At 40.4% G+C, this 14,255-nt stretch overlaps 1 protein-coding gene across 2 annotated transcripts in view; it reads left to right on the top strand.

Annotated features, from left to right (window-relative positions):
- Positions 1 to 27: 27 nt before the first annotated feature.
- Positions 28 to 14,255, top strand: part of cubn (cubilin (intrinsic factor-cobalamin receptor)) — a 55,663-nt gene continuing 41,435 nt past the window's right edge. For both annotated transcript variants that reach the window (XM_060922126.1, XM_060922125.1), the window contains exons 1-23: positions 28 to 327; positions 3,461 to 3,590; positions 3,978 to 4,106; positions 5,505 to 5,606; positions 5,700 to 5,803; positions 5,909 to 6,035; positions 7,296 to 7,464; positions 7,777 to 7,908; positions 8,751 to 8,846; positions 9,172 to 9,296; positions 9,420 to 9,606; positions 9,689 to 9,807; positions 9,936 to 10,170; positions 10,683 to 10,864; positions 10,976 to 11,138; positions 11,624 to 11,814; positions 11,949 to 12,105; positions 12,376 to 12,554; positions 12,701 to 12,866; positions 12,985 to 13,210; positions 13,327 to 13,457; positions 13,614 to 13,800; positions 13,883 to 14,043. In XM_060922126.1, the coding sequence (XP_060778109.1) occupies positions 32 to 327; positions 3,461 to 3,590; positions 3,978 to 4,106; positions 5,505 to 5,606; positions 5,700 to 5,803; positions 5,909 to 6,035; positions 7,296 to 7,464; positions 7,777 to 7,908; positions 8,751 to 8,846; positions 9,172 to 9,296; positions 9,420 to 9,606; positions 9,689 to 9,807; positions 9,936 to 10,170; positions 10,683 to 10,864; positions 10,976 to 11,138; positions 11,624 to 11,814; positions 11,949 to 12,105; positions 12,376 to 12,554; positions 12,701 to 12,866; positions 12,985 to 13,210; positions 13,327 to 13,457; positions 13,614 to 13,800; positions 13,883 to 14,043 (3,694 nt within the window). In that variant the 5' untranslated portion in view covers positions 28 to 31. The remainder of the gene's footprint in view (positions 328 to 3,460; positions 3,591 to 3,977; positions 4,107 to 5,504; positions 5,607 to 5,699; positions 5,804 to 5,908; positions 6,036 to 7,295; positions 7,465 to 7,776; positions 7,909 to 8,750; positions 8,847 to 9,171; positions 9,297 to 9,419; positions 9,607 to 9,688; positions 9,808 to 9,935; positions 10,171 to 10,682; positions 10,865 to 10,975; positions 11,139 to 11,623; positions 11,815 to 11,948; positions 12,106 to 12,375; positions 12,555 to 12,700; positions 12,867 to 12,984; positions 13,211 to 13,326; positions 13,458 to 13,613; positions 13,801 to 13,882; positions 14,044 to 14,255) is intronic.

Raw genomic sequence — 14,255 nt, 5'->3', positions numbered from 1 at the left:
ATGCAGTAAAATGAATTAACTGTTGTGCTATATGGGCCCGACCTGCCTTCCTTCCTCAGATGGTTTTATCCAGTTTATTGGAGAGTGTGATGGTCTCAGCGAACCAGTTTGGGGCAAAGTACACTTTTTGGTGTTTGGCCCATTACGTTGCTTGTTGGTTTCATCTGCAGTGTGGTGTCTGAAGAGCATACTGAGACATACTCTCAGCATGGCTTGGACACTTTGGCTGTCCTGGCCTTTAATTGCCCTCCTCTTCCTCAGTGGACTGCAGTGTGAGCAGGGTAAACGTTCTCACAGCCGGAGCAAGAGAGACCTCAGCGATGCCCAGTAAGTAGAAAGAGGTTACCTTATAACCCGGACTTGTAGTTGCACATTGGTGTGTGTGTGTGTGTGTGTGTGTGTGTGTGTGTGTGTGTGTACAGTTGTGGTCAGAAGTTTACATACAGTGACATGAATGTCTTCTTGGATATGAATGTCATGGCAATATTTGGGCTTTCAGTAATTTCTTTGAACTTTTTTTTTTCTATGACAATGTACAGCATACATCTTTTTTAAAAAACACTAGAATTTGGTTTTAACAAGTTTTAATTTTCTTTGGGTTTTCTGCAATCAACATAGGGTCAAAATTATACATACAGGGTCAAAAATATACATACAGCACACCTAATATTTGGGTAAAATGTCTGTTTGCAAGATTCACCTTGACCAAACATTTTTGTTTACCATGAACAAGCTTCTGCAGAATTCTGGTTGCATATTTCATAACTCTTCATGGTAGAATTGGTAGAGTTCAATTAATTTTTTTTTCTTGGCATGGACTCAACTTATAAGCATAGTCCATATATTTTCAATAGGGTTGAAGTCAGGACTTGTTTTAAGCTTAATGTTAGCCTGCTTTATCCTCCACAACCAGCTCTGATGCATGTTTGGGTTCATTGTCCTGTTGTAACTCTCAAGTCATGTTCAAGTTTATGGTGGTTTATGGTGAAGAATTCTGAAGTAGTCCTCCTTCATTATTCCATCCATTTTGTGCAATGAACCAGTTCCACTGGCAGCAAAACAGCCCCAGAGCATGATGATCCTACTACCACCACCAGTTGGTACAGTGTCCCTCTGTACATGGTGGTCATTGTGGCCAAACAACTCAATCTGTCTCATCTGACCATACAGCTATCCTCCAGAAGGCTTTTTCTTTGTCCGTGTGGTCAGTGTCAAACTTTAGTTAAGCTTGAAGGTGTCAATTCTGGAGCAGGGGGTTATTTCTTGTATAGCAGCCTCTTAGTTCATGGTGATCTGAACTGTAGACAGTGATCCATCAGCTTCCAGTTCATGGCAGGGCTGTGCCATGGTGGTTCCCAGGTTGTTCCTGACCATCCAAACCAATTTCCTTTCAGCTGAGGGTGACAGTTTGGGTTTTCTTGAAGCAAAGTGGTTTGGCAAAGTGACTACACCTCACAATAACTTGCATACAATTGTTTGAATTGAAACTGATCTTGGAATTTGCAGTTGTTTAGAACTGGCTCCAAGAGACATTCTGGAGTTGTGTATATCTGCTATCCTCTTTCTCAGATCTGCACTGAGCTCCTTGGACTTTCCCATTTTACTGTGTGTTGGTCAATCCAATGAGTGCTGTAAACAAACCCTTTTTATGAAGGCACAGAGAAGCTACCAGCTGTAGTCAATCATGATCACTAACAGGAAGTTAAGACACTTTGGCCTTCGCAAGATAAGACATTTTGGAAATTTCAGCACCTCTGAATTAATAATCTAAGTGAGCGTATGTAAATTTTTGACCCTGCGTGTTGATTTCAGAAAACCCAAAGAAAATTAAAACTTGTGCACCAAATTCTAGTGATTTTTTTTTTAAATTAAAGATGTATGCTGTATAATCATTCTGCCACAGAAAAAGAACAGTTCAAAGAAATTACTGAAAGCCCAAATATTGCCATGACATTCACGTCACTGTATGTAAACTTCTGACCTCAACTGTGTGTGTAATTTTATATATATATATATATATATATATATATATATAAATAATATAATTTTTTTGTGAGGGGAGGAGGAGGATATTATACGGTTGTGCGAAGATATGAAGGTTATCTTTGGTGAATGCATATTGCATGAGTGAGCAAAGTGAACAAGTAAAATATCTTTCAACACAATAAGATAAACTTCGTATCTTCGTGCCGTTGTGTAATGTTCATGTTACACACACACACACACACACACACACACACACACACACACACACACACACAAAATGCAAGTTAATCAAAATAATTTTAATTTTGAACCGGTTTACCATGTTGACAATGCATGTCTCGTCGGCGGAAAAACACCAGGAGTGACGACATCGGCGTGAAATATTGGGAAATATGTCACTCAGATCCATGATGTATTTCATATAAATACGAGTTTCTCAACACAAGAAGATAAACTTCATATCTTCAACCCAACATGTAATTTTTTTTCTTTTTATTTTATAGACACATTCACAAATAAAAAGTACACAAATTTTATATTTAAAAAAATAATTGCTCTCCTCACGAGGAAAATATGTGACTCAATGTCCCAGATGTGGTTTGTATGGAAAAATACGAGTGGTGTAGCACAAACTGGTGAAAAAGTTAATGCTAGCTAAAACACAAAGGTGTCAGCATTAACTTTTTCCGCAGTTTGTGCTACAGTAGCTGTTCTGTTGGATTGGGCCATATGGGCTCGCCTTTGTGCCCTATGTGAATCGATGAGCCTTGGGCACCCATGACCCTGTCGCTGGTTCACTGGTTGTCCTTCCTTAGACCACTTTTGGTAGGTTCTAACCACTGTTCTAACCAGGAACACCCCAAAAGATGTGCCATTTTGGCGATGTTTAGACCCAGTCATCTAGCCATTGCAATTTGGCCCTTGTCAGAGTAACTCAGATCCTTACACTTGCCCATTTTCCTGCTTCCAACACATCAACTTTGAAAACTGACTGTTCTCTTGCTGCCTAATAATCCCACCCTTTGACAGCTGCCAGTGTAATGAGATAATGTAATTCATTTCACTTGTCAGTGGTTATGATGTTATGGCTGATCTGTGTGTGTGTGTGTGTGTGTGTGTGTGTGTGTGTGTGTGTGTGTGTACACAAAGCAAAGATCATGAAGTGTTTTATACAGGCTGAGCAAATTATTTCAACATATAAACTTCATTCTGCAGGTTCTAAATGTGCTGTTTAAAGTATTTTTTGGAAACAAATGCATTACACTCCAGTCACACTGCAGTCTTGTTTTTGAGAGTTAAGAGATTATTGTATTTTTATTTATTTATTTATTTATTTATTTAATTTTTTGTGAGATAGTTGTGTAAAAGTGGAATGTATGAAGTTTACTGATGAGGTATAGGTGAAGTGTACCTTCACTTGAATCTGAATTTGGTGCCCTGTTGCTCAAGATTCATATGATGACTTCACCTGCAGGCCTCGTATGATCTCCAAGGATGGTCACCTTACTTTTACGCCGGGAAACAATAAAAACATCCATTTTGACACCTCAGGTAATGGTCATGTGAAGGTGGGGAACGAGGACCTCACTGAACTATTACAGCAGGTAAGGTCATGGAGGGGAAAAAAAAAGCATCAGATCAGATTCTTATTAGGCTCAGATTAGATTCATGTCACAAATATGCTTGTTAATTTCTCATTGAAATAAAATATAGATTTCTGTGGATAGTATTGTCCACTAGTAACACTTATGTTCCTGTAGGCTAAATGAAAGGTTGGATGCCACTGGGTACTTAAGATATCTGTGAACACCATTTAGGCATTTCCCATGACCAGTTTATCATGAATTGAGATCACTAACCCAGATGGGTTAGTAGGGTTGTTGTTGTTATTTTTAATAAATGTTCTTAGTTGATCTGAACTAACCTTAGCTCTGTTGGCTTCAGCAAAGTAATTATGTTTTAAGGTATGTGTATTTTTCGTTAACTTTCAGATAAAAACCAATCAAGATGACATCGAAACAATAAAGAATAGTGGCCCATCTCAAGAGATCCAAAACCAGCTGAATAAGCTGAACACAAGTGTGGCCACACTTATGTCCAGGGTCCAAACAGTAGAGCAGGTAAATTTAAACAGAACACTTTTTTTGTTTTCTTCATTTAATTGAATACAATGTAAAAGAGTGTGTGTGTGTGTGTGTGTGTGTGTGTGTGTGTGTGTGTGTGTGTGTGTGTAAGTGATATGTATATACAGGCTCATGTAGTGAGGTTAGCTTCTTTAGCCAGTAGGTATAGAACCATATCCGGGCCTGGTGCTGGCCAGTTCTTCATTTTCAAGACTCTTACTTCTGACACATGATGGTTACTGGGTCTTGTTCAGGGAGATCGCTGTGTTTGGTTCTCAGATCTGTTAGCCACTGAGCACTGTTGTTATATGACTTTTCCTTCTCCCATATCCCTTTCCAGTATTCAGTTTCCAGCCTTGGTGGATCTGGAACCATGTTGTCATTACCCTGCCACTGGGCATACACCTTTGATGGCTGAGTGGAGAACATCTGATTTATTCTCCTAGCTTCAGCTTTGCTTGCGTACCTCCTTCGACGGGTAGCCAGGGCTGTGAGTCTTTGTTTGGCAGTCTCTATAGAGGTATAGTGTGTTTCTCTAATGTCACAGGACCACAATTTTAGAGCCTCAGGTATGGACAGCTTGCTGTATTTCTTAGGTAGCCCTTTCCTTGTCATTCTTTTCTGATACCTGGCTAAATTCTCTCCGGGTCACCTTGATCTTAGTAGGAATCGTTTGTACTGCTGCTTCCAGGAGGTACCTCGTTCAGTCTTAGTAATTGGGCACAGTGGTTCCAGGTGTTCAGCTTTGTTCCTATTTTCAATTTCAGGTCAGCTGCTCGTGCTGGGGGAGTTCTCAGTTTCAGTCTTGGACTGTGAGGATAATGATGAAACCCCCCCCAACCTGGCGTCCTGGCTCTTCCTTGCTGTAGCATTTGTGATGTATCTCTAGTTGCAATAACAGTTGCTACTTGCAGATATTGGAACATTGAGGTACTAGTTGTTTTGGTGTTATTGTAGATGTTTGGTATCAAAACATCTATTGTAACCCCTCTCACTTGCATGGTAGCATTCCAAAAGTCCAGTGTTCTCAGCTCTTGTCCATGCTCTTGTTGAGTAGCCCATTTCTCATCAGGTTGCACTGGTTCCTTGAGACCTTGTTAGGCTGGGCAACGTCTGAGCGAGTATGACTCTCTCTTGTTTTTCTGTCTCTCATTGGTGAGGTCAGTAGGTAGCATTAAAGGCCTTATCTACAGGCCCTCACTGGAGTTGCCTCAACTGGGGTGCAAACCCATGACTTCCTGCACCAGAGTGCACTAAGTCAGTGTTGTTAGAAACTGATATATATAGTGTATGTGTGTGTGTGTGTGTGTGTGTATATATATATATATATATATATAATATGGACACACACATTATATAATGTTCCTGATAGTTATTTATTTATTTATTTTCTAGACTATCCAACGGAAAACATGTAGCAGCAACCCATGCCAGAATTCTGGGACTTGCCTAAACCTTTTGGACTCCTTTCACTGCCTCTGCCCTCAGAACTGGCAGGTATGATGGCTCAAAATGACTTCCATACATACACACTTGTATTGTTTTACGTATCAGCACTGCACTGACCCTGAGCCTGTGGTGTCATGTTAGGGTCCTACGTGCACTGTGGATGTGAATGAGTGTCAGATCTACGCTGGAACCACTCAGGGTTGCCAGAATGGAGCCACATGTGTTAACACTGCTGGCTCTTACACGTAACATGCTTCCTGATCCCTGCCATCACTTCCTCTACTGAAAAGCCTTTGTCATGGTGTTTTGATCTTACTGTTTTTTCTTACTGTTTTTGTCATTCATTCTAGTTGTAATTGTCTGCCAGAGTGGTATGGACCCCACTGCACCTCTCGCTATGATGACTGCACAGGAGGGAGTCGGGACTTGTGTGAGCATGGGGTGTGCATTGATTCTGACAGAGTAACACCTAATGAGGTAATAATCTGTGGTAGATAATCCATGTGCAAATATAATAAACTGCATACAGTGCCACACTTGCTGCTGAATTATGTTGAAGATTTGTCTTTGTTATTGTTGTTGTTTTTGTTAATATACATACCTCTATATTTTGCTGGAGTATTACAGGGATGGCTTTATTTATTAGGAGAAATTCACCCTGAAATTCATGAAACACGATGGTGTTGAAATATTTGTCATGTGCTAAGCGATTCTGGTGCCAATTTGTTGATGGGTAAAATTATTTTTTGTTACGCCTGTTATGTCACAAGACCACATTGTTAGAACAGTTACAGTAGTATTTAACAGCAGAAAAACTTCAGTGATCTCAAACATATGTGAAAACTTTCAGGTGTTTCTGTTAGCTACTTTTCACTTACCATTTTCCAGTGCTAATCAATTTCATATTTATGAGAAATCCAATGTCGAATTATGGAAAATGAAAACAGACTAAAATGAATAAAGTGCTGTTGGATTTGTCTCTTTAGGTCGAGATGAAGTGAGCTAATTCCCACTGGTGCTATTAGCGCGATGCTATCAGTGGGTAGTCGAATGGTATTGAGGGTAATGTAAGAAACTGTTAACCAAAGTAAAAATGGTAGGATCAGGGTGGATTTTTCCTTTAAGTGCATAATAAGCAGTGAAAGTACATTATCTCATCTCATTATCTGTAGCCGCTTTATCCTGTTCTACAGGGTCGCAGGCGAGCTGGAGCCTATCCCAGCTGACTACGGGTGAAAGGCGGGGTACACCCTGGACAAGTCACCAGGTCATCACAGGGCCGACACATAGACACAGACAGCCATTCACACTCACATTCACACCTACGGTCAATTTAGAGTCACCAGTTAACCTAACCTGCATGTCTTTGGACTGTGGGGGAAACCGGAGCACCCGGAGGAAACCCACGTGGACACGGGGAGAACATGCAAACTCCACACAGAAAAGCCTTCACCGGCCATGGGGCTCGAACCCGGACCTTCTTGCTGTGAGGCGACAGTGCTAATCACTACACCACCGTGCAGCCCAAGTATATTATCCTGTTAATATTAATGTCAGTATTTAGAGCTTTTTTTTTTTTTAATCAATGATGGTCAAGAATCATTTTAAAAACGCACTTGAGAGGATTTTGAGCTTTCAAAGGTATCAGCAGTTTTTTTTTTTTTTTTTTTTTTTTTTTAAATGGTCTCTAATATCCACTTTACTCTTTGAGTTTTGCTTTATTTTCTCTCTCAACAGCCCAAATATAAGTGCATCTGTGACTCTGGCTGGATGTCTCCTCCTGGTAGCCCTGCCTGCACAGCTGACGTGGATGAGTGTAGCCTCCCCAACAAGCCCTGCTCCACTAATCCCCCAGTAGAGTGCTTTAACACTCCAGGCTCCTTCTTCTGTGGCGCTTGTCCAGCAGGTGAGACAAGAGACAGGTTTCTGTGGAGTCATACTTCTGGGTATGAGTACTAATCCAGGATCCATTTTGATCATTTATAAATATTTATATGTTGTCCTAATAAATTAATTGTTATTCTAATGTAGTAATCATAGATTAACATTGTTATTATTACTGTATTAGTCTTGTGTACGTAATACATTTGAATCCTGGTCTAGTGCGGGACCCTATGCCATCTGTTCATAAATTCTAAATTTAACCACATCATTTTGAGTAATATCAATATCTGTTCTGTGGATTGATTCGGCTGTTATTCTTGTGTCACCCATCCAGGCTGGCAGGGCAATGGCTACAGCTGCCAGGACGTGAATGAATGTGAAACGAACAATGGGGGATGTTCTACCTCCCCAGTGGTGCCCTGTCTTAACACCATGGGCTCTTTCCACTGTGGACAGTGTCCTCCAGGTATCCAGTTCACCATACATCCTGATTATACAGCATGTTTTTAAACTGATAACATTCTGCACTTATTTCTTCCCATTTTTCCAATCCCATCTTCAGAATGCTCATTTAAATAACACTACTGTATCAAGTAGATATGATTGGTGGGGGAACCTGTTAAAAGGCAGCTTTGACTAGTATTACATGGCTTTTTATATTATTTGCCTTTGAGAAATTTGACAATTCATATATTCAATTCAATTCTGGGCATCTTTGGGATTTGGGAGTTATATAGGTTTTTAAGTGCTAATACAGCTAAAGCCATATATATTATTTACCAGCTGGGAGGTCTGTATCATGAAATACCGTGACCGAGGTCTTGAAAATATTGACCGAGGCCTCTGGGCCGAAGTCAGTATTTTCAAGGCCGAGGTCACGGTACTTCACGATACGGACCGACCTTAAGCTGGTAAATAATATATTTATTTGTTTTTTTTCTTTACCAAATTCTAGGGTTTTCGGCTTTCTCCTGAAATGTTTTCTTTTATTTCATCTTCATCAGGGTAGTAAAACTCGCTTTTGCTCTGAACACTGTCGTTATCGTTATCCATGCTGTAAAATTAATGCTGTTATACTGAGAAATGCGAAAATAAATGTTGACAAAAAATTGCGACTATGTTGTTGTTGTGAACTAGCGAGTCGTCAAAGGTCCGTAACCGGGGTCCGGATCGTAGGATTCTGGACCACTCGCGAGCCAATCAGAGCACACGATTTGATGGAAACTGGACTGCGAAAAAAATAAATATACTGTATTATACACTAAATGCATTGAAATAATGTCAAGGTCTCAATTTCTTTTTGCGTAGGTTATGAGGGGGATGGAAAGACTTGCACTCAGTCTGACATATGTTCAGCTAACAATGGAGGATGTTCCCCTCTGGCCACGTGTACCTCTGTTCCAGGTGCCTCACATACACACTTTTACAATAGGCACTCTGCACAGTAGCACATGATCAGCGACACTAAGCAGAAGATAAAGCCATTAGGATTTACAATTTAAGTGCACCATTGGCGTTTATGTGAGAACAAAAATGGGTCATTGGGCAACAATTATAATGGATATAATGGACAAACATAATGGATCTGCCTCCTCTTTAACTATAGGGCCTAATAGAAAGATAGATAATAAATAGACAGTACAGGGGGATTTTCTCACAACCTTACTGAATTTTTATCATTCATAACACCAAGTTTAGAGTTCTGATTCAGGGCCCTACTATATTCCAGGCAGCAACTTCCCTACATGCACTTGTCCTCCTGGCTATGTGGGGAATGGCTTTGGTCCTGCTGGTTGTACTCAGATCATTGACACCTGTGGCTCCAATAACCCATGTGTCAATGGCCAGTGTGAGGTAACTGACACACAGTATATATCTTAGGATGTCACATTTTATTCTCTCTTTTGTCCTTTGCTAAGCTTATCCATATTGTTTGGAAGTGTGATGACCAACATCAGTTTTATCTATCTTTCCTAGAACACAGCCACTGGCTATATCTGCCACTGTGACCCAGGCTGGACAGGCCAGAATTGTGACCAGAATGTTGACGAGTGTGCAAGTAATCCCTGCCAAAATGGAGGCAGTTGCATTGATGGAATTAACGGTTACACTTGTAACTGCACATCACAGTGGACAGGCCCACAGTGCCAGACTCCACAACAAGGTGTGCTCTTCATCAGTGTGTCTGCACTCACTTAGACGATACTCTGTTGATAGTCTTTGACATGTGTTTATGTGTGGTTCAGAGTGTGGAGGAGTCCTGGAGGGTCCATTTGGTGCATTTAGTTATCCCAACACTCCTGGACATGACCAGTATGACCATAAGGTCAGTTGTACCTGGGTGGTCAGAACTGATGCGGACAAGGTCAGTGATAATCTCTAAAACAGTCAAATAAAACTATATCCCAAAACCTGGTTTTGTTATAAAATGTTATGAAACTAATGAAATTGTTATGAAACTAATAAGATGTACCTTTGTTCTCTCTCTCCCAGATTCTGCGGATCACATTCCCATTTTTTGAGCTTGAGTACAGCGCCACGTGCAACTTTGATTTCCTACAGATCCATGATGGAGACAGCCCATCTGCCTACATGCTTGGCAAATACTGTGGCACGAATGCCCCACTTGAGCTCTTCAGTTCCCACAACTCTTTATACTTCTGGTTCAGCTCTGATCACATAATCAACAAGGGCGGCTTCACTGTGGTCTGGCAGTCCCAAGCACCAGGTATTGCCGAAAGTGTTCAGCTCTACATTATCCATCCATCCATCCAACCATCCATCCAACCATCCATCAATCAATAAGTCAATAACTGCTTATCCTGTGCAGGGTCGCCAGCAAAGTGGAGCCTAGCTCTACATTATAATGAGCTATATTTCTAACTAGTCTCATTTATGCCTTATTTCAAAATCACAATTATTTATCTAAAGCCGCATGCCAATTTAGCAATTTTTTTTTTCCTCAAATAATTGTATTTAGTTTGGCTTTTATTTAGAATTTGCATCACTTGATTTTATTACCTATGTTGTTTAAACAGGTAAATGTTTATGAATGGTTCCGTATATTTATATTATAAATGTTTATGTATGCTTGTCATGTAAGGCTTATGTGTAGGTATCATATAGCCTTATGAATGTTGCCCTTAAGCAAAATGTTAATTATATTACAATTAAGATTATATTGCATGCCATATAAATAAAAACTGCTATTAATCATCCATTTATTCCTTTTGTCCCCAGTGTGTGGTGGCCATCTGACCAATTCATATGGTGACATCAAATCACCTGGTTACCCAGGCAACTACCCACCAAACCGTGACTGCTATTGGACCATAGATGTGGGTCCAGGGCTAATCATTACCTTTGCTTTTGGAACTCTCAGTCTTGAGCACCATCCTGACTGCAGCTATGATTATCTTGAAGTAGGTCGACAATTAACCATTAGATGCCTAGATGCAACATCATTAGATGCAACACCATTTTTTGCCTTTGAAGCATTGATTTTATTGAAACCCGCACACTTTGTGCTCTAGATCAGAGACGGTCTGCTCCCTGAGGATCCGTTTCTTAATCGATACTGTAGCAGTGGTTCTCCACCACCACTGCAGACCACAGGCCCTACCGCCTGGATCCATTTCCACTCCGATGTTGTTATTAGTGACCGTGGCTTCCATATCACATATACCACCTCTCCAAGTGAGTATAGGTTATAACTGTTGAGCCAAATGCCAACACTAAGATTATGGGATTGTAAAAAATATGTGACAGCACATATGACATCTCTTTTCCTTATTATATGATATCTAATATACACACGGAATGTGCTGTGTTCATGATCTAACAACTCTTTTCTTGGTATTTAAATGTTTAATTAGTGTTGAATTATGCCTAAGCAAATATAGGTAAAGCTGTAAATCTTGCCTTTTTCATTTCATGGCCTCATAAAGTAGTTATAACATTTTTATGACTCGTAAATGATATCCAGAAGAGATTTCAAAGGTCATGAAAATAGTTTGCAAGAATGTTTTATCCATGCATTCATTTATTCATTATATTTGTAGTTTTTTTTTTCTCAACATCTTACTCTACACCTCAATTTCTTTATGATAATCTATGACTTAATTATAGCAGAAAGTTCATTTCGTAACCTTTACTATACGGATTGTCTTTGTGTGTTGTAGCTGACCCAGGATGTGGAGGAACATACACAGAAAGTCAAGGCATTATCATTTCCCCCAACTGGCCTAATAACTATGCACATAACAAACAGTGTATTTATCTGATCCGACTGCCTCAAAGTGAGCGGGTGAACTTCACCTTCACGCATATGGAACTGGAATATCACACTGGCTGTGAATTTGATTATGTGGAGGTATTTTGTGTGCTTGTGTGTGTGTGCGCAAGAGAGAGAGTGGAGAAAGATAGACTGTGTGGGTTGTGGGAGCTATACAAGTTACTAATAATAACTAATGGTGCTTTAACAGAAGGGTGTATTTCTTACCTCAGGTGCGTGATGGCCCAACGGAAACAGCCCCACTTTTTGGAAAGTACTGTGGTACCACACTACCTGATGCCATCTTGTCATCTGCTAATTCCCTTTGGATTCGCTTCAAATCTGACACGTCTGTCAGCCATGCTGGCTTTAGGGCTGTATATGAAATCAGTAAGACTTGTTTTTATACCACTGAGACTATGAAGGCATGCGTGACTAGTTTTATTTTAATGCGTGCCATCAATCAGTCACAGATGTAGAGGAAATATGCCTTTCGGTGATTTACTGAGTCAAAAGCTGAGAGTTGTTTTAACTGTTGTATTTGTCGTATGACTTGAGCGGGAGATATTTTAATAAATGCAACAAAATGTTCTTATGCCCAGTGAGCACAGTGTAGCTATTATATTCTGATTTGAAAAGGAAGACATTTGTCTCTTTCAGGCTGTGGAGGAGCTCTTTCAGGCTCAGGCCAGATTCGCACACCCCTTCACCCTAACCCCTACCCTCACAACAAGATATGTGAGTGGGTCATCAATCAGCCCACAGGCTACGTTGTGACACTCAGCTTCCTCGCCTTTGATATTGAAGGCAGTGCAGGTTGCTTATATGACTATGTAGAGGTACGTAGCTTTTTCCCTGTATAATTTAACAAAACAAAAAGGATCGATTTCTCATTGACTGAATGCATTACATAGTAGATCTATGGACTTCATAGCATAGCACGAAAAATACATCCTAAATCTCATCAACCACTCTCCTTTCTTAGATAAGAGATGGTGCTACATCCAGCTCTCCCTTGATTGGCCGGTATTGTGGAAACCAGATTCCCAGTATGCTGCAGTCCACACAGAAACACATGTATATAGCATTCAGTACTGATGCTTCAGTCAGCAATCATGGTTTCACTGCAGAGTATACATCTGTTATGGAAGGTAATGTATCAAAGTAGCATTCGACTATATAGATTGTTTCCTGCTGTAAACTAGTTGAAAGTTGATGTTTGGTGTAACTCTCCATGATCTTAATGTATTGATCTGATTTCATGAACAGGCTGTGGCGACACCCTCACAGCTCCTACAGGTAGCTTTACTAGTCCTGGTCACCCTACCAACTACCCTCATGGTGCCAACTGCTCCTGGCACATTGCTGTAGCACCTGGAAGCATCATCCGGCTGTCTTTTACCTCCTTCAACCTGGAGTACCATACTAACTGTGATTTTGACTATGTGGAGATATATGACAATGGCACAACTCAGACTGGGCATCTTCTGGGCAGGTAAGAGCATTAGCAGGTCAACATCAGTTGGTGTGATGCAAAAAAACCCAACAGCAACAAAAAACACAATACAAGTTTATAACCATTTTACACATTTTGCACCCTTTTCCCCCCAGATATTGTGGACGGTCAATTCCTCCCTCACTGACCAGCACTGACAACCTCATGACCCTCCTGTTTGTCACAGACTCCAGCATGGCAACAGAAGGATTCGCTGCCAATTATATCTCACTCAATGCCAGCACAGGTAGGATATGAAAATAACTAGATGGAAAGTAGCTTTCAGTATGCTTAAATAATGCTATAGATAATGAACCATAAAAATGTTCCTTTGCATCTTTGCATTGACAAATGTGTAAGTTAAGGACAGCAGACACTAACTGTTATTTGCCATCGCCTCTAGACTGCAGTGCAGTGTTCAGAGCCCCAACTGGAGTGTTCACCACACCCAACTACCCCAACAACTACCCCAACACCCGTGAGTGCATCTTCAAAATTATAGTTGAGGTCAACAATCAGATCATGCTGAACTTCACCGATTTCAACCTGGAAGCTTCCAGCAGCTGCTCACTTGACTATGTGGAAATTAGGTGAGGAACGTTTTTAAAACGCTCTGTATCTTATACTTTTGTTTCTTAATGCTGTCCTGACATAGACTTTTCTTTCCTGCAGAGATGGAGGCTATGAAACATCACCTCTAATTGGTCGATACTGCTCAACCCAAGCTCCACCTTTAGTGCTATCACATAGTAACAGACTGTGGATCAAATTCCATTCAGACTCCTCAATCACTTATAAAGGCTTCTCTGCACACTGGGATGGTACACAGACAGGTATGTTCTACTTCTTTTGACTGATTTCAGTGTTTCCCCAATCAGTCTTCATGGACTCTAGACCAGTAGCTCTTTATTATGTTCCAACAGTGGAAGTCACAACCCATATTACCAAAGTTGTATTTTATTTATTTATTTTTTTAAAGTACTTACATGTATTAGCCAGTTTGTCTGGTCATTGAATAGCTTTGAATAGGAAATGGGTTTAATCC

This window comes from Neoarius graeffei, chromosome 5 (genome assembly GCF_027579695.1).
Source record: "Neoarius graeffei isolate fNeoGra1 chromosome 5, fNeoGra1.pri, whole genome shotgun sequence".
NCBI classification, from domain to species: Eukaryota; Metazoa; Chordata; class Actinopteri; order Siluriformes; family Ariidae; genus Neoarius; species Neoarius graeffei.
Note: the sequence above shows the minus strand (reverse complement) of the source record. Positions and strands in the feature narration are given on the sequence as shown.